The following is a 21,064-nucleotide window of genomic DNA, read 5'->3' on the forward strand; positions in this document are numbered from 1 at the left end:
CATGTTTTTCAAAGGTTAGCATCTCTTACAAAACGTGCTCTATGAATTCCAACTGAGAAGGCTCCTTCCCAGTGTATGAGTCAGTATATGAGACTACTTATATTTCAGCAAAAATAGTATTCAGATTACATAACAGCACAAAAAGTAAAGTTATAAATTGCAGTAATTCTTCATAGATCACAGCAGCTGTATCATCATTTCCATTTTACATTTGTATTTCTTTACTTTTAACCTACTAGTTAAAGCTAGTTGTAGATTTTTTTTTTTTCCAGGCTTAGCCTCCTCCCCCAGATCAACTTCAAAGTCCAAACAAAATTAATTCAGTCATTTAAGTAAGAAATCAGCCCTCAGAGAGTTCTTTTGACTAATTCATAAAAATTAAGATCAATCCATCAAAAAGTGCACTCTCTGTGTATGAAGAACATTTTGCACATATTTTTTTTTTCCCCTCCCACAGATTACAAGGTACCACCCTCTGTTTGAACTAAACTTACTGGATGCAGAAAATTTTAAAGGAGAAATGCCCTTGCATATGTCCATACTGAAAGACCTGCATAGGTTGTCTTATTTGTCAGAGAAGGCACCTTTTCCTGGGGATTCCCTAAAATGCACAGGAGATTATTTACTCTGATGAGTATCTAGCTAAACTGCTCTGCTGTATAGAAAAGGTTTTAAGTTTTTATTCATTTTAAAATATTCTGTGCACTTCCTTATCCATTTTGTTAAAAAGAGCATGCATTGACTGCCCCAACAAAAAATGAAAAAATGAAAAAATGAAATAACTGCTAGCTTCTTTTAGTCACTTGTGAAGACCATTCCTACACTGATACTCAGTGGCTAAGAAATGCTGCTGAAAAAAAGTCAGATGTCACATTCTCAATTATTTCTTTTAAAGAAATGTCCTTCTGTGTCAAAACTCTTCCTAGCTGTCTCCTAGTCAACATGCAGCTGACTTAGGCAATCAGTAAGAATCATGGTATTTCTCCACATTTTGCTGCTACTATTTAAAATCCTTTTCAAAATATTAAAGCAAGTGCAGACTTTGCACAGTCCTTCCTGATAGCTCAGTTTCAGGTTAGTTGGTGAGAAACCACCTATCCTCATTATGTTTTGAGATTTATAAGTATCCACAATATGAGATTATTTGAGGAAATATCAAACCCTCAGCTTGAAAACATTACAACTGCAAATAATATTCAAATAATGGAAGCCTTGTACAATTAGATTTGCAAAATAAACCATATTTATTAATAAATCTGAAATCTACATACATCTTAGTAAAAATAAGGTGAGATGCAGCAGGAAGTTCTCAATTTATTTAGAGCTCTGTTTAACAGAGCTATCAGAAGGGTAATTCTGCCACTTTTTTTCCTTAGGAGGAAGCTACAGATCATTATTTCAGAGTACAGAATCAGATTTTTCAGTGGAGAAAACTGTACTTCACAGTGGGAAAATGACTCAGACAGATTCCTTTACCTGAATTTCTCAACCTGTAGAATATTCTGCTCAACGTAAACAAGAGCTCTTTGGTTTATAAGAAAACACAGCCTAAAGAAAAACAAATTGACTGTAGACAAAGTCAGTACTGCTACATATTGGAAAAGGCTTATTAGTCAAACTTTTGTTTTGCATTCTGTCTCAGAAGGCTACAACAGCCTTTTTATTTTATTTTTTGTCCTATAGAAAAATGAAACCTTTTTCCTTCATTATATAAAACATGTTCACAAAAGGTAGATTATTGCTAGTCTTTCTTCTTCAGGAAAAAAAAAAAAAAACCACAGCAAAACCAAACCAAACCCACAAAAAAAGAGACCAAAGTAGCTCCCCCTAAGCATTCTACAGAGAAAAAAAATCTACTTTATTACTCAGATATTAATGCCATTAATTATCTTATAAGATGACACCTTGGAAAGTAAAGTATTAGATAAACTCGAAAAAAATGAGATTTAGTAAAGGAATTGTTAGATAACACAATTTACTGAGGAAAGAGAAAAGAACCCTACAGAAAGCATCCTGGGGGAGTGGAGCCCCAGACTTGCAGGCAATTTTGTGCCATGTATTGCTACTGGTCCTTGAGCAGGGTATAGGAATGGAATCATGCAGAACATTGAGGGTGGGGAACTTATTAATAGAGGAGACTGTGGGGCCTTGAGAAAAAGAAAATCAGCAGTATAAAATTGAGTTATACACCTCTAAGCTTCCTTCTGGTGAAAGGGAACACTCATTAATTAGGAATGACAAAGTAGGGAAGAGTGCAGGGTGCAGGGCTTGTGCCTGACCACAAGCCCCCACTGGAACAAAGACAGGCAAGAGAGGAGGAGGAGGACACAGCCCCTGCTCATTGTGCTCACAGAATCCTCTCTAGATCAAGAGTAACCACAGAATTACTCCAGCAAAACCCAAACAGTGCAGGGGGCTGGGCTACCACATTCAGGCAAAAAAGTGAACATGAAGAGAAGACAGAAACCAGCATGTTGGCAGGAAACACGTGAATTTTTACTGCTAAGAGTGAGAAAAATTTGGCACTCAGTCTAAGGAGACAAAACCTGAAAATGGACAGGATGAACATCATTCAATGATGAGCACTGGGTGTAAAAAATTATTTCAATCAAAACAGATTGTTAGCACAGAACAAAATGACCAATTTTAGTTCATGTATACCCAAGGTAGCAGCAGTGCTTTGAGTTAGCTTCCTACTCATTAAGGGACATGGAGAATTTTATATAAATTTGGCCAGTTTGTGAAAGGGGTTTTAGGCAATAACAGCTGCCATAGTACTACTAGAGAGAACTTCCAGTTCTTTTCACTCTAATATGAGAGATAAATACTAAGAGGGCTTAGAGCTATAGCTTTCAGGACCATCAGTGTCTGCTACCTTTCTGGAAATCCAAATTCCTTTGAGCACACACAGGATGTCTTACTTTTCCTTAGTATCTCAGAGTTGGAAACTCCTGAAACCTGAAGAATAGGAGGGAATATAATGCTCAGTAGCTAAACTGGAAAACTTCACTGCTTGCACACACACAAAAGCAGAACAAAATCGTCTGGTTGGGCATTAAACCTGAGCAATGAAAGCCTGCAGGAAATCCTAAACCAACACTGACTATGAAGCAACTTTTTTTCAGATTTTATTTTTGGGGAGAATAAGGGAGCAGGGGACTGCATAAAAGATTTTAATGGTATCATTAATTTAGCTGAATGATCTTTCCTAGGAGATAAATTTAAACTGCTACAGGAAAAAATCTCACTGCACAGAGAGGAAAGAAAGCATGTCAGATAAATCGTAACTTCATTTAGGATGTCCCCACTAGTGGCAAATGGTAACAGCAGTGTGATACCTGGAAGTGTAATTCTTATCACATTGCTACAGAAACTATTACATCGTAGAGACAACATGGTGCATGAAGAGAAGCTATGAATCCTGCTTGAAAATGGAGATGGGATTAAAATTGCAGGGCTCTTCACAGCTTGCTCTTCAATCACTGGATCATAATGAACATTGGCTCTGCAGGGGAAAATATTTCTGCCATTCCATATCTGCCTACAAATACTTAGTACTGCATGGAAAGTTAATGGGTTAAGACAGAATCTGTGTATATTGGCTTCTTCATAAAAACTGTCACTTAGTGAGCAGAATTACTTGTGCTTTGTAATAAACAACCACTGACTGTTCTTTTTGCCACTATTGACAATGTGCTGGCTTATGATTTCTATTTTAACTGCAAATTATTCAAAACCTTCTCAAGAAACAGCTATTAAATTCTTCCTGATTTCCTAAAGAATACATATTGTAAATTCCTGTGAACAATCTTCATTGCTAGCATAAGACATTAATAGCACTGTCTTTGAACAGGAGTAAAGGAAATGCGACATGAGGTTAAATTACATCTAAAGCTAGTAAAAAGGTATTGTATGGTCTAACAACAGAAAGGTTGCTTAAATAATTTAATAGTTTTGAAATTAGTGAAGAAAGGTATTAAACCAAAAATAGCAAATTGAGGGTTCAGTTTACTGAATGATCAAGCAAGTATGTACAGCTTTTCATATAAAAAAAAGCACAAAGCTTTATTCATATGAAGAGCTGTAATACTAAATGCATCCTTTATTCATGGTAACAGCTAGCAGTCTACCTTTTTTTTTACTGACATACATAGTAATATTGAATAACCAACAAAAGGAAAAGAATTACAGTTTCTCTTTCAGAGAAAAAGAAGAATGAAAAATTGAACACATCAGTTTTAATATATGTACTACAAACACACCATTGCTGCACAAGAACAGTTAAAAGCTCTTGCTTTGCCAGAATAAGAACACTTAAAGTACAACTGAAAGAAAATGTAGGTCCCTGTCCCCAAATTTATGAACTTTCTATACTTATGACTAGATGGAGAATAATAACAAATAAACTGCAAATATTTAGCACTGAGGTATTCAGCGGGCAAGAAATCAGCATAAGCAGGTATTAGATCTGCAAGAGCCTTCCTGGCTTGCAGGGGAAATGCAGCTGTACATATCTTACACATAGGCAAATTACACTCAGCCATCAAGCTCTTGGCCAGTTGACAAAGAACAACTTTAAGGATATGAGGGCTGAGTTTCTCAATCTTTCATTAAAGCAATAAAGAAGAAAAGAGAAAGGGGAAAAAAAAGCAAGAAGCATTTTGCCAAGCAGAGACAGGTATTGGCCTCACCTGTGCCCAGGGCCTCCTCGATACCTGGCCCCCGGGATGAGGACAGGGTCGTCATCGCTGTCGTCGGTTTCCTGCAGGGCCGAGCTCCTGGTGGAGGCCTCGTCCGGAGCCGCCAGCCCCGAGGATTCCGGCTGGGACTGAGGCTCCTCGCTGGCCAGCGGCGTGGTGGCACTGGGGTCAGTGCTCTGGCTGCAAATGTCTTGGTGTGCCCCCTGCTCACTGGAGGCTTCTTCCTCTGCGTTCCCAGAGACAGCATCAGCATTGGGGCCGATTTTTTCTGCTTGAATTCCGGAGTGCTCAGGAGCAGCTTTATCTGATACTGCTAAAAAGCAAATATTGGGAAAATAAGTCGCACCAATAATGATTATAGTCTATTTTAGAAATGGTCAGCAAAGTTAAATTATGCAAACTGAGTTAATATTTCATTCTCTACTTCTTCCTATAACTACTTGAAAGAGTACAGACACATACTTGCTTCTGTTGTCTCTGCAGCTTCATCTGTATTTTTCAGCTCTTCAGCACTTGCATCTTCCTTGAGAGATTCATCAGGAACCCCTAAATTAGGCAATTTAATGGTAAACCACATGATTTCAATTAGATGCACATCTATAATGACAACAGCACTCCTAGAAGAAACCAATCCAAGCAATCCACTCCAAACTCAATGTCTCTACTGAAATCTCAGCTATCAGTCACATAAAAATCAGTATATATAAACCTATCTAGTTGACCAGGTCAACACACTAACTAAGAAAAATTTACTCATTTCTTGTTCCTTAATGTATTTAGAAGCCTATGCTATGAGAACTTTAGCAGCAAAAATAGCATTTCTACTCTTAATACAGACACGATTATTTCTGAAGACAATTGAAGTTATCAGTCTATTAAAAGGGATTTTTAAATTTTTTTTTTTTTAGTATTTCTCTGGAGCTAGTAATTTGACTTGACTGTCCTATTGGCAATGAACTGAGCAAGACAAACACATTTAATAAAACACAGTGAAAGCTTGAAAGAAATGTAACAAAATTCCAAGCACTCATTTACAACTGCAAAGTGCAGTTGTTCTATTTTCCTATACAAATCAGGGCACAATATGCCCCTAAGAAGAATACTGTTTTTAGAACTGAAGACAAGGTAAGTTAATGTTTATATTTATTGCAGCTATCTCAGGTTGGTGTCTTCTTTCCTAAAAGAATTCATGCTTTATTATGGCTGTGTTCTGCCTTCATGTGCACATATGAGACTCCCAGTGTGTGCAATGGGAGTCAGGGACACAGGAGGGCAGAATTTTTGCCTTAGCGTTAGAAATCCCAATGTATCTTACTTGTTTCTTCCCCATCAGGCCCTGATTCATCCAAAGCTTTTGTTTTTACAGAGTCTTCTTGGCCTTCAGTTTTGCAATGACTTCCACTCCCTCTAGAGCTTGAATTTATGCTACTCCTGGCAACAAAACACAGAAAAAGAAAATTATTTAGGATCATGTAAATACATAAATAAATAAGATCATTGCAACAGCACAGCCTGACCAACATTGTGTATCTCACTGCAATAAAGTGAGAGCTCCTGGCAGCAGCTACAACCAATTCTCAGGAATTTCAAAATTCTCTTTTATTGTGTCCATTGCCACTCATCCCACACAATTCCTCTGCATCACAGAACCCTGTTCTCTCCTTCCTATCTTTTTTTTTACCTTTAAAGAATATCGTCATTGCTTTTCCAAACATTGTAAGAACTCCAAAGGATTTGCTTTATTTCACTATTTGCACACTTTTTAGATTTATAAATAATCAGAGATCATCTTATAAGAGGTATGACAAGCTATCAACTGAGCACTAATAAGTAATGTTATCTCATTCAATTAAAAATTTGATTCAGATAAAAGCCTCCAGGTCCTTCACCACTAATTATCATTCCTGTACCTTTCAAGGTATGTACTTTCAGTTCTCAAAGTTTTGTTATTTCTCAAGATTCACTATAAGCTGGTATTTGACATTTACTCCCCATTCATGTTTAGATAATTATTGTGGGACACCAATTTCTCTTTGCAACATGGAAAATGAATACTCGGAAAATATGTAAAATGTTATCCTGAATGTCATTGAAATTCCTGGTTTTAGAGACTCTAGCAAAAACTTTCAGTAAATGAAGCCTTGTTGCTGAGCTCTCTTATGTGATGTGGCCTAAAACTCAGGCAAATCATTGGAGAAAAGCAGAAAAAAAGGCACTTATAAGCATGATTATCAATAATTTAGAGTGTCTCTTTACAAATATCTTCTGATTTGTGGATGTTATTAGCAAATATTTAATATGCTACATTGTTAGAAGCAGCACAGATCATGCTTAGTAGAGATTCTTAAAAATTCAGTCTAGACTTTAAGAATTTTATGTCTTATGTTAAATCAGAGCTCTTACTCCTCTTGATGAGCAATATTCTGTGTATTCATTGCTGTACTGGATTTGGAAGCTGTAGGGAAGTTTTTGTTAGCCCTTTCAGTATTTCTTCTAAATCCAGAATTTTCAGGATTGCTTCTAAATGGCCAGACAAGAAGGGTACTACTAGACACCAGGTGGAGGATCTTTGCTATTTTATGTCTCATCTCGCTATAAACCTAACCTCAGCCTAAACAGTAAAATATTTTTTTGACTCGTGTCTTCCTCTATTTCATTTTCACAAATTCCAGTTCTCAGATTAGGGAGTTGTTATTTGTTCTCAATTGCATCATTTTGTCAGATGGAATTGCATCCTGTTCCTGTTGCTCCGCTCTTCAGCAGCAATGTTTTTAGTCAGCCTCTGAACTGACAATGACTTGCAACTTTGTCCTACCAGAAAATGCTTTTTCCTCTCACTACCCACACCACACTACCCACCACCAAACTCCATGAATTTGCTGACTAACTGCAGAATTACATAAAAGCATCATAGCAAAATTAATTTTTTCAAAGTTTGCTGGATATTGGAGGCAAAAATCAGTGTTTTAAGTTTCCAAACTGTGAGCAAGGTGCATGTGTTGTGTCTAAAGCCACAGCACTTAAGAGTAGCTAAATGTGGCAATTTCAGTGTTTACCACTCAGGAACTGAGTCACACAAAGACTCTTTTGCAGAATAATTATGTTTGCACTATAGAGATTCAGAGTAAATACACAAAAAAAGAAGTCTCTTTTATAAATTTCACATTAAAGTACGTCTACCTTATGTTCTGAATGTATTAAGTCTACAGCCATTTCAAATTGTGTAGATACACCTAAAAATAGACATAAACCACAGGAAAAATAATTTATAGCTATGCTAGACAAGTGTTATTGATATGTCCTAATCACGAACTAGTCAAAACCAAAATTAGCTTGTTCTTACCACTCATCAGTGAAGTCCAGTTTTATTGTGCTTGTAGTCGTTCCTTCTGTACTGTAGTGCAAACTTAAAACTGGTTCACCTGTTCCTGTTCGTGGCTTATCACTCTCTGTAAATATGGGGTTGATAAAGTTTGAACAGGCATTAGAAATGTACATAAAGTTGCTATAATTCTGAAGATTAATTTATTTATCAAATGTAACATATATAATGTCTGTGTAAGGTCTCTTACAGCCCAAGCAAAAAGTTAAAAAGTTCCAGAGTAAACACACCAAATTTGCAATGCTTGTAAAATGGTCTAACATTATATATAATTATAAGAGCAAACAAAGGAGATGCTGTCCTTCAACATGCAAGTAAATAAAATTTCAGATAGATACGTGTACACACAATATAATCATTAATAAGCAGATCCATTTTGTAGCAAATATATTAATAAGATTATTTTTAAGTGGTATTCAGTCTTTTTGCCGTAGTAAATACACATGAAAAAAAGATTATGAGATCTAGACATAATCAGCCTAGAAAAATCACCATCCTCTACTTGGTTGCCTACTTAGAACCCAGACAACAACTAGTACCTTTATCCTGCTGTAAATTGTCAGTCAGTTGTTATAAAAATACTGTAAATTCATGATTCAAGAGTTTTATGCTTAAAACCCTATTTTGTATTATAATAACTGCAAGCAGAAGGGAGCACTTGTAAAATGGGCTCATTTACAATTTCCAACAAAAGTGAATGGAACTGAAAACCACAGCATACTGGTCACTCCTCTGCTGCAGAGATAGTCTAAGGATGTTAATGGGCTCCCTCAGAAGAGAACTGCTGAATGCCATCCATCCATCCATCCATCCATCCATCCATCCATCCATCCATCCATCCATCCATCCATCCATCCATCCATCCCTCCCTCCCTCCCCTTGGAGTAAAGTTCATGGTCATCACTTATCCACAAATGGCAAGTTTGCCATCAGTCATGAAGCTGGGCAATAATAAAAAGTTCATGGAAAGCAGCATCAGGCGGAGCCTCACTACAGAGGTGCCATTCTCTCAGAACTCAGAGGAAAGGTTTGTTCAGTGTATTTAAATGGCCACTAAAAGTCTCTGCTGTCTTGCTTTTCCTGACTACTGAGCCTTTCATCTCAGGATTATTTGGACAAAACCTTCTGTCCTTTCTTTAGTTTCTAGAATACGAAATGGAACTATAAATATCCTTGCAGTATTGGCAGCACACTGACAAGTGTAATAAAGGAAAAGCTGCAGATCATCTTTGGAAATCAGTTAAAACTCAACATTGCATTTAAACACAAGCCTACAAATTTCCCCACTAAAAGGGCTGTTGTCATAACAGTAATGGCTACAATACTGGCACAGGATACTTAATTTTAAAGATACAATTAAATTATAGCAACTATGAGATAGCACATCAGAATTTAAGCTAACAATCAATGCTCATATTTTTAAACTGCTGACAGGCAGAAGCCCACTCACAGGATCAGAGCAGTTATCACAGTGATCAGCTGTGCCAAAGAACTTTAAATATGCACTTCTACATCTTCTGAAGAGAAATTTAAAAACCCAAAACATACCACAAAACCCCTGAAAGAACAAATTAGAATACTTTTTTTTTAAATGAAAGAGAATTAACCAATTACAACCATGACCCTCAAAATGCACAAGGCATGGGCCCCACTCCATGGGAAGAAAAGCTAATAGCCCCTTTAAATTTAAAGTTCCAGTTACACTCTTGTTAGAGTGGAACAAGGATAAAACTGATTGAAAGAAAGTTTATTTAAGGAACTGGAAACCTAAGAAATGTAAGGAAATATTTTATAATGCTATATAGACAGTTTGAAGAAAAGTTACATTCTTTCTTAACTAAATGGGTGCTTCCTCTATTTTTTTACAATCCATGATTTATAAAATATCTTTTTATAAATGTCTGTTCAGACTTCAAACATCCCTTCCTCAGCAAGTAGAAATATTGATTGATCCCACATACTGCACAAGTCACCAGGAACTGACATTGAAAGCCAAAAGTGGCTTTCAATGAGAGTGGGAGAATTCTTCAGCTTCCTTTTAACAGCCTCAGACAGGACAGATCTTTGAGTTGGGAATCCAGCTAAAGACAATTTCCTGCTGTGAATAATCCAAGACAACCCCCAAATAATGACTTTACTCATGGACTTCCTACTGCTGTGCAAGGTTGGCTTCAGCACAAAACCACTTAATGCTGCCAATCAAAGTAACCAAACCTGGTATCTACAACGAGCATAACTGATACAATACCAGGATTGCATTTCTTAAAACCTCAGGGTCTGAAAATCTAACCAAGATGCTAAAGGACTGGCTACACTTACTCTGAAATTTGTTCACACCCAAAAATTTGGAAGAATTGCTGTAGACTTCACTAATGAGGGCACTGACTAAGAAATTATTTTTACAAGTTTCTGGGAACAGATAGCTGTTAAACCATACTGGATAATAGCATTTTCCACAATCTACAATAACATGAACTACAATTTGAATGGGGTCAGTTTCTTCTTTCAAGTAACTTTAGGACATAACCTAGGCACTAATAAGAACAAGGAACTTTTAAAAAGACAGATGAGAGAAGAATCTAAAAGTAAACTGCAGAGAATTAGTTGTGTGGTTCAATATTTGATATTGAATTTACAGTGCTAATGAAAGTTGACTGGGAGCATCTGTGAAGAAAATGCTTTGCCTCCTACATAACCGAACATATTACAGTTATGAAAGAATAACATAAACCCTATAAATCTTGAACTCTGCTTTCTGGGAAAAATGTGATGGCTTAAGACTGCCCAGATTAGAATGAAGCTCTGTTCTCTTCCTCATCCCATCAGAGCAGATCTACTTCACACTGATAATGAAGAGAAGGAGAGGAAAATGGTCCAAATTCTGTGATCTAGGCAATTCAGTTTATTAATCTGGTTGCCAACTCTAGCAGAATAATCACTGCTACAAGAGAAAGCTGTAGCTTGTCAACACCTTACTAAATTTTATTCTAAATTCCTCAAAAATACCTTGAAACTTAATTTTACAGTGAAACACAAGATATTTTGAAGATACTATCAACAACTTACAGTTATTTCATAAACAACACTGTCTAAAGCACATTCCCGTTAAATGGTCCATTCTCCAGGTGCCTACAGCAAGGAGACACTTTTAAACTACCACTCTTAAAGCTGAAGACACAATTTCATTCATAACCTGACATGAAAAACAAATCCACAAGCCAAACTGCAAAACTGACAGAAACAACCTTCATTCAGAGCCACTTTTTCCCCTAGAAAATGAACCTGTGCAAGTGTAACTTCACAGACACTGAGGGTCTCTACCAAAAAGAGGTAAGTGCATAAGGACAAGTTTACAGAATGGATTTCCTAATTAAACTAACACTGTAAGGAACATCAAGCCAGTTTGCCACATCTCAAATGCTGCCCTGTTCACTTATCTGTTGGCAACCTGTTGAGAAGAGGATAGATAACTTCTCATTAAAAAACCCCTAAAATAATTCCTATCCAGCACTATATGCTGTGTGAAGACTTAAGAGAGATACTTCTGGAAGGGAGAAAAATTGATCCAAAGAGGAGAAAATAAGTTGTGTATTTCAGAAAAACAGGAATTCTGTGAGAAGGCTTTAACACGTGAAATTTAATCAGGCTTCGGGTTCCCTCTTTACTCATTCAAACTCAGGCAGTACCTTAAAATCCTTACACTGCAACAGATCTAAATGTCAACCCTCCACTATAACAATCACAGTCCAAAACATTTTTAAGAAGTCAAGTGTAGATGACTGTGATCCATTTGAAACCATTTTGTACACACAGCAATGACTTCTGGGTTCTGCTGGACTGTCAGAATGCTGGCATTATAAATGTACATGATTGCAATAAGAAACAAAAGATCTTTAAACCCCAAACTAGTCTTAAAACATGAATGCCAACAAGAGAAACAGGTCCAACAGAAGACAGCTGATTCAGTACTAAATTAAGAGAAGGAGGGAATAAGAAGGAAAGGTAATTTTGTATGAAAAGAACTATTATGACTTTCTTCATTAACTACTTAAACTATTTTGAGACTTCTAATGGAAGTTAAACTAATGCAGTTAAACTTCAGAAATTCAGCTGGATCTCAACAACATTGTCTGCTAACAAAGCAGAAAAATATTGTCTTAAAACAATTGGAGAACTGGTGTACTGAAAAGCAAATGTATTTTGGGTTGGTTTTTTCCACATATTAAAAAACCTGAAATGCTTCTATGAGAGGAAATCTCTTAGTTCAAGTAACTTAATGAAGAAAAAAACCAGTTTTCCTAAATTTTTAGTTGTAAGAATCTTAATGTAAGACTAATGTAAGAAACTTACAGACTTTCCATGTTAGTTCTAGGTTATCCTACTCTGATCAAATAATGTCTTATTCTGAGTTCAGAACAGAGAGCATAACTAGATCACTTGTTATAAGCAGGGTTTCCAGCTAAACCTGATTGCTGGAATGAATAACTAGCAAATTTAAACATCGAGGTTTAAGATTATTTCATCACAAAATGTATTTCCACAAAAAGAATTTATTTTGTCAAGGTGTAGCTTGATCTTTTTTCCCAACATTCTGGCATCCTAAAATAAGCCATAATCTCAATAGTTGCCAAACAGACTATTTTTCAGAAGTGGGATTTCAAAATTGCTTTCTAGTTTGGAATGTGAAAGAAGACAAAGCTGTTTTGTGGGATTTAAACTATTAAATCTCTACAGACACTTTGATATGGAAGCATAATGCAGACTGTATGGCAATCTATTTTTAAATTAGCGTCTATCGCTCCTTAATGATTCAGCCATTAATATTCCCTACAGATGACATTGATGCAGCTGGAATAGGGTCACCTCCAGCCCACTCCAGTGCTCACAGTCTGGAGACTGATGCATAATGGGCAGAGAGAAACCTCCCAATCATTCTGTCCAGTCACAGGGATCCTACAAGAAACACCAGTACCTGTTCAGCAGGAGGGGTGAAGGACAAGGGGATACAGAGGGAAGATGCACCTCAGTGCAATGGGTGCTCTGGAGTTACTCCAACTGTGTAGGAATAACAAAGCTGCACATCATGGATAAGAGAAATAATATGGCATTATGAAATTAAAGGTTATTGCAACCTTGATATTTGCCCTTTGATCCAAAAAGAACCATTCAGAAAAAACCCAACCTTTTCAAATAATTAATTTTACTTTGTATTTTACAAAAATATTCCATCTGTCTGTAAAATATGAGACATTTACTGTACCTACACTGAACCGTAGTAATTGCAGGAAGAATTGAGCTTAGGATGGCTTTCAAAACCAACAATTAACCTCACTCTGTTAATCATATTGATCATTAAATAATGGGTTTCCAGCAGATCTGCTTACAGAATTCTACTATATGTGGATGAACAGCATTTTTAGACTGTTTCTCATAATGAAAAGCAACTTTAAAAGAAGCATTGCAATCAGCTATGGCTGGGTATAGCGCATTTCCTGTCACACGCACCCTGTGGCTCATCAAGTGACATGGATCCAAGCTGTTTGTTAACCACTGAAGAAGGAGAATCTGAAACAAAAATGAGATTTCAACTTAAAACATAAGCAGCAGAGAACTGCACAGCAATGTCACGATCATATGTTAGTTTAAAATAAAAAAGCAGCAACATAAGGAAGCTTTGGGTTTGTTTAATGAGCAGCCAGCCATATTGCATTTTCTAGGCATGACAGAAGCAAAGCCACTTGTTTCAAACCATTATTTATTCACTGAGCAGCCTGAAGCTTGCTGACATGTTGATAATGAAAATGCCTGTCCATTACCAAGTATTTTACTGTGTTCTTCACACTTCTGACATGTCAGGAAAAACATAGAAGAGTCATGACTCCTAAAGCCTTTGCTCCAGCTACCAAATGACACCAGTATTTCACACCATGTGCAAAATGTAAATTTCAGAATATTTATACTTCAGCATAAAATACTCCGTGGTGTACCAGTACCTCCAATAATTAAATTGCTCTTTTAATAATAATGTTTTAGAACATCAAAGCACCAAAACACATCCCACTTATATGACACTTTGGTAGTACTGCATTCTTAGATGCTGCACCTCTGATGACTGAGAACAAGTCTTGATGAGTTTATCACAGTACCACACCCATCAGTCTTACAAGCATCACCATCAATCACATAAACAAATAAATAGAATAATCACCCCCCTCAGCAGGTAAGTGCCTTTTTCCCCCCGACACTAACAGTTAATAACTATCACCAGCACTCATTCATTGCACAGACACAATAGACGTAATATTCAGTATCTTTCTGTGAGTCTATTTCCCTTGTCACCTCTGAAGACCAGATCTTTCTTCTGTATTATCTGAAGATGAGCTGATGTACATAAATTAATGCAATATTCCAAAGATATTGGCTAGAGTATCATATCTTGGTTCCATTTGATAACCATCTATTATAAACAAATTCATCCTAAACTGAAAGGATTTTATATCCTGTATTACAAACTGAGTCACAGTCTGCCAGCATCACAGCATGCTAAGTGAATTTTAACAGAAATGTACATTTTATATAAGGAAAGCAATGAAATAATAGTCTCTCCTACAGGAAGCTCCCTTCCAGCTTTGAGCCAGAATCACCAGTGAGACCTGTTTTGTAGCACAGCCATTAGACCTGCTAAATTGACCAAGCTGCTTTAAATACATATATTCTCAAGCAGTTGTTCACTCCCAGCCATTGGTGGAAGCATGACAGTGTGCTCCTTTGCCACACTGATATCCAGGAGCAGGGAAGGGAAGGAGGAGCAAAGGAGAGAGACCAGAAAAGTCTGAGGAAGTGTGTTCTGAAGGGTACCTTGTTTTGGGAACTGGGCTTGCACAGCTTATTTCTGTAACTGAGGAACATTTAATTGGTTCTGGTTTGTCTTCCTTGTTCAATCCATGCCTTGCACCAAGCACACCTAAGTCAGACCACAGAATTTATCATCTAGATTTATGGCATGCAGCGATTAAGTAGAAGATTTGTAGCATTAATATATTTTACTTTCCAAAAGTGAAGTGTGCCTTATCTATAATACCTAAATCAGAAGAGAAGGATTTACAGGGGAGTTTTTTCAATGGACTAATAAGCCACTTTTTAGAAGGTAAATCAGAGCAAAAAGCTGGTGTACAGATGCTCCACGACATGAGATGATCTCCTTGTGTTCCAGCAGACTCAGCACAGCAATCTGTGCCTCTTTCAAGGGCTCGCTTTGATCTCAAGCTCACAAAGTCCATGGCTGGGATTAACTTGTATCAGAAGGGCTAAAGGGAGGGCAGATCCTGGACTGCAAGCTGAGAAACCTAATGCATGACAGTGATCCCAGCCATGCTCTGTTCCTGCACTCCAATCCTTTCCAAAAGCTCATATGCCCTTGTTTAAAAGGTATTTTGTGCTGCCAAATATTTCACTTGGCTGGAAAAGCTCATCTCATCAACTCTGTAATTCAGACCTGTATGATCAGAAGCCTGAACTAATATATATAATTAGAAACATTAAGAAATTACATTTACTACCCTTACCAGCATTTCTAATTGTATTAAGACCTCACACTCAGCAGCAGTAAGTAAAAAAGTAGGTATGTTTTCCCATGTGCATCATTCAACCAAGTAAGTGAAAATTAAATGTTTTCCAGGTAGAAGCCCATGCCAAAGGAGGCTTAAACCTCCCACATCTCACTGTTACACCCAAGTCTCCATACGACTTTGTGAATGCATTTCACTTTAATAAATGAATTTTTAACCAACATATAGGAAACATCCTAAACACCTGAATTGGCAGGGTTAAGAATAGAGTTGTTTGTAGCAATATGAAGCCCCCTTGTTTCCTTTTCCAAGTACCCTGAAGCCACAGATCACCAGCACCCCCTCAAGTGGCTCTGCAGTCTGGAACTCCCACCTCAGGCAGGGAAATCAGCATGACCATGAAACCAGCCTGGAAAAGTTCAGGTAAATGCCTCTTTTTTTAATATATGGCTTTGTTTTGTAAAAAATCTGAAAAATATACTTTCATAATTTCTTATAAAGCTTTTGGAAAAAAAGTATTACCAAAACTGTGCCATATAGTTAAAAAAACAAACAAAAATCCAAACTCTTACCTGAGCCTTCACAGGCTGGGTCTACATCCCAATGCAGTTCACCACTGGTTGTAATGTCACCAGTACATTCTAAACTGGAGCACCACTTAAAGAGGGAACTGGAGATTCATAAATTTGGGGAACCTCAAACAGAAAATAGAAGATAATTTTAAGGTCAGTTATATGCTGAAGGATCTTCCTATAGTTTGGGCAATCTGACTTCACCAGAATATTAGCATGCCACCTCAGTTTTGGTTGAAAAAAAATCTTCCTTGTTTTACCAGCTTCAGGGTCTAAAGCAGTGAGAATTGTTTCCAAGTCCTGAACATGATACATGTAGAGGAATCTAAGAAATTAAATACTTGACTAAATAACTATAAATAGTTGCTTTGCTCAGTGAGTATGCTCTTGCTTACATATTGTGCACTTCTAATATTATTTCTACACCTTCAAATAAAATTTCTACATTTTAGTGTTAGCAACGAATCTAATGATAAAAACTGCTGCCATTCCTTTGTTCTTCTCCAAAAGCTTTACCACAGAAATTAAGGTCCAATTTGCTCTGCTTTAATGACTCACTGCATAGATCAACCAAAAGCTTAAAAAAACCCCTCGATTTGCAGCACAGGTTCTGTAATCTGCCAGCACACACATGTATATATATCTGCATTCCACAGCAAATGCAGTATAAATCAAACTTTTTTCTGCGAGAAAAAAAAAAAGAGGCTAATATTGATTCATGGTTTTGTGGGTAAGATTAGGTATAATGACCACTGCAGGAACCCTTGATCTATAATATGTTTTTTCTTTTTCACTTCATGATCAGCTGGTTCACGTTTCTGTTACTTTTCAAATTAAATTCTCAGAATGAGAAGTGATGTAGTAGTGGTGATGAATATGTGGCATAGCAACAATAACAACAGGTTAAAAAGGTTTACTTTCTTTGTTGTTTGCATATAGCACATAAATGCAGTTGGTTTAAATACTGCACAGGATGTAAATGTTATGAAATGCAACAAAAATGCAAGGAAAAACTAAGTTTTGAGGGAGAAACCATACAACAAATAAAAATCCAACTAAACGGAAATATTTACTGTAGTTTCCCTAATTAAAGTGGCAACCAAAAATATCTGAATCTATTTAATACCTAAGCAAAGGCTTGAAGACAAAATAGACCTGATCCTTGCAGCACACACTGCTTCTAAAATTCAGCCAAATTCCAAATTTAGACAATACTTAAGAGGGGTATCCACTAAAACAAAATCTGTGTCACTTGAGACCTTTTGTCTCAGAATCAAGTAGTGAATCATTATTCATCTACCTTTCACATTCAAAGATATAAACTTTTGTTTATATTTTTCTAAACTGGTTAACTACTACAGACTGATCTTACAAATTTTCATGTAACTGGGAGACAGACTAACTACCACACAGTCTAATTTTCTATTAAACCTGTAAAAGCTTTCAGCTCTTGACATTTTCTACTTGTAATTTCTTACATGGCTGAAATATTTTTCTCTTCCTACTCAAGCTTCTGTGCCTGCAAAGATAAGGATTAATAAGGAAGTACAAATCAGAAGAAGTGGCCTTAGTCTCACACTGAATTCCCTCCAGAATTGCAAGTGCAAATTATACAGGTTTTATCAGAGCAGAGATTGAGAACTTGTGGGCACATTTTGTAGTGTATTTTCTTTTTTTTTGAAAATTTACACTAGTATGTGCCTGAAAACAGAATACCTGCCTCATGACAGGGCAGCAAAGACAACCTTTCAGGAAAAAAAAACAGAGACTGTCTCTGTATAGGAATTTATTACTTTTAAAAGACTCCAAACAATTCAAAACTACTCACTTACTTTTCTCCTACCACATTTCTGAATAGCCAGCTAAGCACAGGCTTAGAAAACAACTGTGTCTATGGAGAAGCTAGAGACCAAAAATGTGCAGCTCTGATTTTCCAAAGGAATAGATTATGAACAAGCAACTTGCAAAAATAAATCTTGGGAGGTCAGAAGAGGAAAACAAAACAAAGTAACTTTCAAAAAAAAGAAATGAGCAAGTACAGATAATATCTCCATGTCCAGAGTGCAGAAATCCTATTAAGTAAATAAAAAGTGCAAAGCAGATCCCCAGTCAAAAGAAATGAGCTTCATTTGTTCTCTCCCAGAGCAGGGGAAGGAGGAATGCAATGAAAGAAGCTGATGAAGCACTACAGGAATATATTATTTTTACACATACAAATAGAAAGGAAAAGACAATGTAATCTTTTATCAAATTTCTTTAGAACTAATTGACCAAACATTAAATATTTTCAAATTTAAATTTCCCATTTTATAACTTCCATTGCCTATACTGCTGAAGACAAAAATCCCACCCACCAGACCAAGCCTCAAGAAGATACATCTCAACGAGCTGGAGGTCAGGCAGAAAAATGGTTTCCCCTTTGTCTCCCCAAAAATAAATGTTTCCACAGAACTGAGTAAATCTGTCCTTTAAAGCAATTATTTAGTAAGTAAAATGGTTAAATTTGCAAAGTCACTGTCATGTACTTCATAATATGACAATGTAAAATGTAAATGTAAATTCATTTACATGCAGAAAGAGATAAATATTTGAATATTAGTTTCCTCCAAGGCTGTGGCTCCTGGTGATCCCAAACAAAAGGACTGGACGTTTCCAATAGTTCCCTTTAAGTTCTAACCATGTGGGAACTCAAAAAACTCCAAGAGGCAGTGTTGGGGAGGTCCAAACTATGTACAAGACCCCTCTGCCTCCCAGTCAAAGCAGTTACTCAGCTTAAACCCTTCCTTTGTGGCACTATGGATCCTACAGTGTGCTGTAGGAACCCCACAGGCAATAGGGACTAAAAAAATTACATTGCAAAAAATTACATTGAAGGAGCACTAAGGAAAAGATGGGAGAGATGTACCAAGTGAAACACAGACCAGCACACCCTTCAGAGGTAGTAAAATCCTCACAGATAAACCTCCAGACATGGCTGTAAACAAACTTCATTCCCTACTTCAATTCAGTGGGAAGCAATTTAGCAAAAAAAATTAAAAATGAAGCCATTCTGAAAAGGAAATGGTAGATCAAGATTTATTGACTGTGTTATAATTTTTCCTCTATCAATACTTATATTTGAATTAATAAATTCTGATGTTCAGTTTGATGAAAAAAAAAAAGAAAGACAAAACCAAAATTGGTAGATTTTTGGGGTGTTTTTTTTTTTTTGTCCTGGCAGGAAACTGCAGCCCCCTACAAGGCCACCCCTACCACTGCTGTTCCTGCTCTCCTATAGGTACCCATGGTTGCCATCCCTAAGATAGGCACACCCCCTCCCAGGATGTACTGGTTTCCAAAACACTCTAAACCTCACTGCAGTATTTTCTAGTGTAGAAAGTTATTCAAAATTCAGTAACTGCATATTGTGACTAGAGCATCAGCCACTGTTACATTAAATTGTTCTGTGGCACTCCAGATTAAGGAATAGACTGAACCACGGCAAGATAGCTGTAAATGTGTGACACAATCCTTAAAAGCAATTTAGCCACATCTCAACTGTCACAGGATTTATCCACAGAAGAGACACTGCTAGACATGACTTTGCAACACAAAATACACTGAATTCTCACACAGCATGCAGCTCACTCATTTTTACATGGTGCCACGACAAAATTTGCTTCAAGGATTTGCCTCTTTATTCATATGCATGCTTCTGCCCTAACTTTCTCAAATATGTTATTGCAAACATATTTGAGTCTTTCTTGTAATCATTTTTAATTTCAGTAAGACAAGAGAAAAAGAGGATGGTGAAATGAAAAGTTGCTCTGTTCAATAAAAGGAAAGCATATCTGGGGATTTTGGCTAGGTACAAGTATTTTCACTACACTTATTGTAAAACCATAGCACTGAGGAGTGCCAAAATTCTATTTTACTGAATTGTTACTCTGATTTAGAGCACATGCTAACCCAAAGCCAAGTCGTAAATGTTACTTTTGGATACAAGTAGCACCAAAATGCAATTTCAGTGTGCAATTCTCCTACTCAGAACACAGCAATTTCTTGCTCAGCTGCTCTAACGACTATTGCACAAGCCTGATACCATGCACCTAGAAAACCATTTCCACATAGTGTCACTCAACCCAAACATGTTAGATCAATAAACCTGTCCATCCAGCTGTTTCCCTGACCATGTGATGATAAACACCACCACATGCAAGGCAAGACAAGCAGCGAATGCAGGAAATGCCTTGTTCTGGAAGAGAAGCATCTCAGCAAACAACAGCAGCACAAACTACAGCTACATCATCTGCTGGAGAAACCTTGGCAAGTGACAACCTGCTGCCTGAGGGTCCTGTGAGGAGCCCTTAGGGGTGGCCTGCTCAGAAGAGGAGGGCTGTGCAGAACCCTCAGCCAGCTCTCGCTGTCTCTGCTGCTCTGCCTTCTTAAGCCTCAGTCGCTGCAGGCCCCTACGGATTATTGCTAACTCGGGTCCCATTAACTCTGACAAACAGGGAGGGGAAACAGACAAAGGGGGAAGAGAGAAGCATTGAGTAATCAATATATAGAACAGAGAGGAGGGGTGAGGGACTGACCAAAGAGACGAGCAACAGGTACTACGTGTCACTACAGTAGAAAAAAAAAAAATTACTAACAGCCAGAAATCATAAAATAGAAATATTGAAATTGGTTTTCTCTTCCTAAAGGCATGAATCACAGGACTTAAATGTCGAGGATTTGTGCCATACAATACAGCCCCCTCCCCATTTCCAGCAATGAAACCATTAAACAAAGAATTATTTCAGGAAAATAGATACAGCCTGGTTAAATCAAAACAAAGCACACGATAGACACATTCATTTT

General features: G+C 37.0%; 1 protein-coding gene across 7 annotated transcripts in view; it reads right to left on the reverse strand.

Annotated features, from left to right (window-relative positions):
• The window catches only part of DCAF6 (DDB1 and CUL4 associated factor 6), a 75,071-nt gene that overhangs the window by 15,633 nt on the left and 38,374 nt on the right, over window positions 1–21,064 (reverse strand). For 2 of the 7 annotated variants that reach the window (XM_059871875.1, XM_059871929.1), the window contains exons 11-16: window positions 20,540–20,704; window positions 13,588–13,647; window positions 8,044–8,149; window positions 6,016–6,131; window positions 5,163–5,246; window positions 4,692–5,013 (exon numbers count right to left, since the gene is read on the reverse strand). In XM_059871875.1, coding sequence (XP_059727858.1) covers window positions 4,692–5,013; window positions 5,163–5,246; window positions 6,016–6,131; window positions 8,044–8,149; window positions 13,588–13,647; window positions 20,540–20,704 — 853 coding nt within the window. The remainder of the gene's footprint in view (window positions 1–4,691; window positions 5,014–5,162; window positions 5,247–6,015; window positions 6,132–8,043; window positions 8,150–13,587; window positions 13,648–20,539; window positions 20,705–21,064) is intronic. The other 5 variants (XM_059871912.1, XM_059871892.1, XM_059871921.1 and 2 more) reach the window with 3 other exon arrangements.

Source organism: Haemorhous mexicanus, chromosome 2 (genome assembly GCF_027477595.1).
Source record: "Haemorhous mexicanus isolate bHaeMex1 chromosome 2, bHaeMex1.pri, whole genome shotgun sequence".
Lineage (NCBI taxonomy): Eukaryota > Metazoa > Chordata > Aves > Passeriformes > Fringillidae > Haemorhous > Haemorhous mexicanus.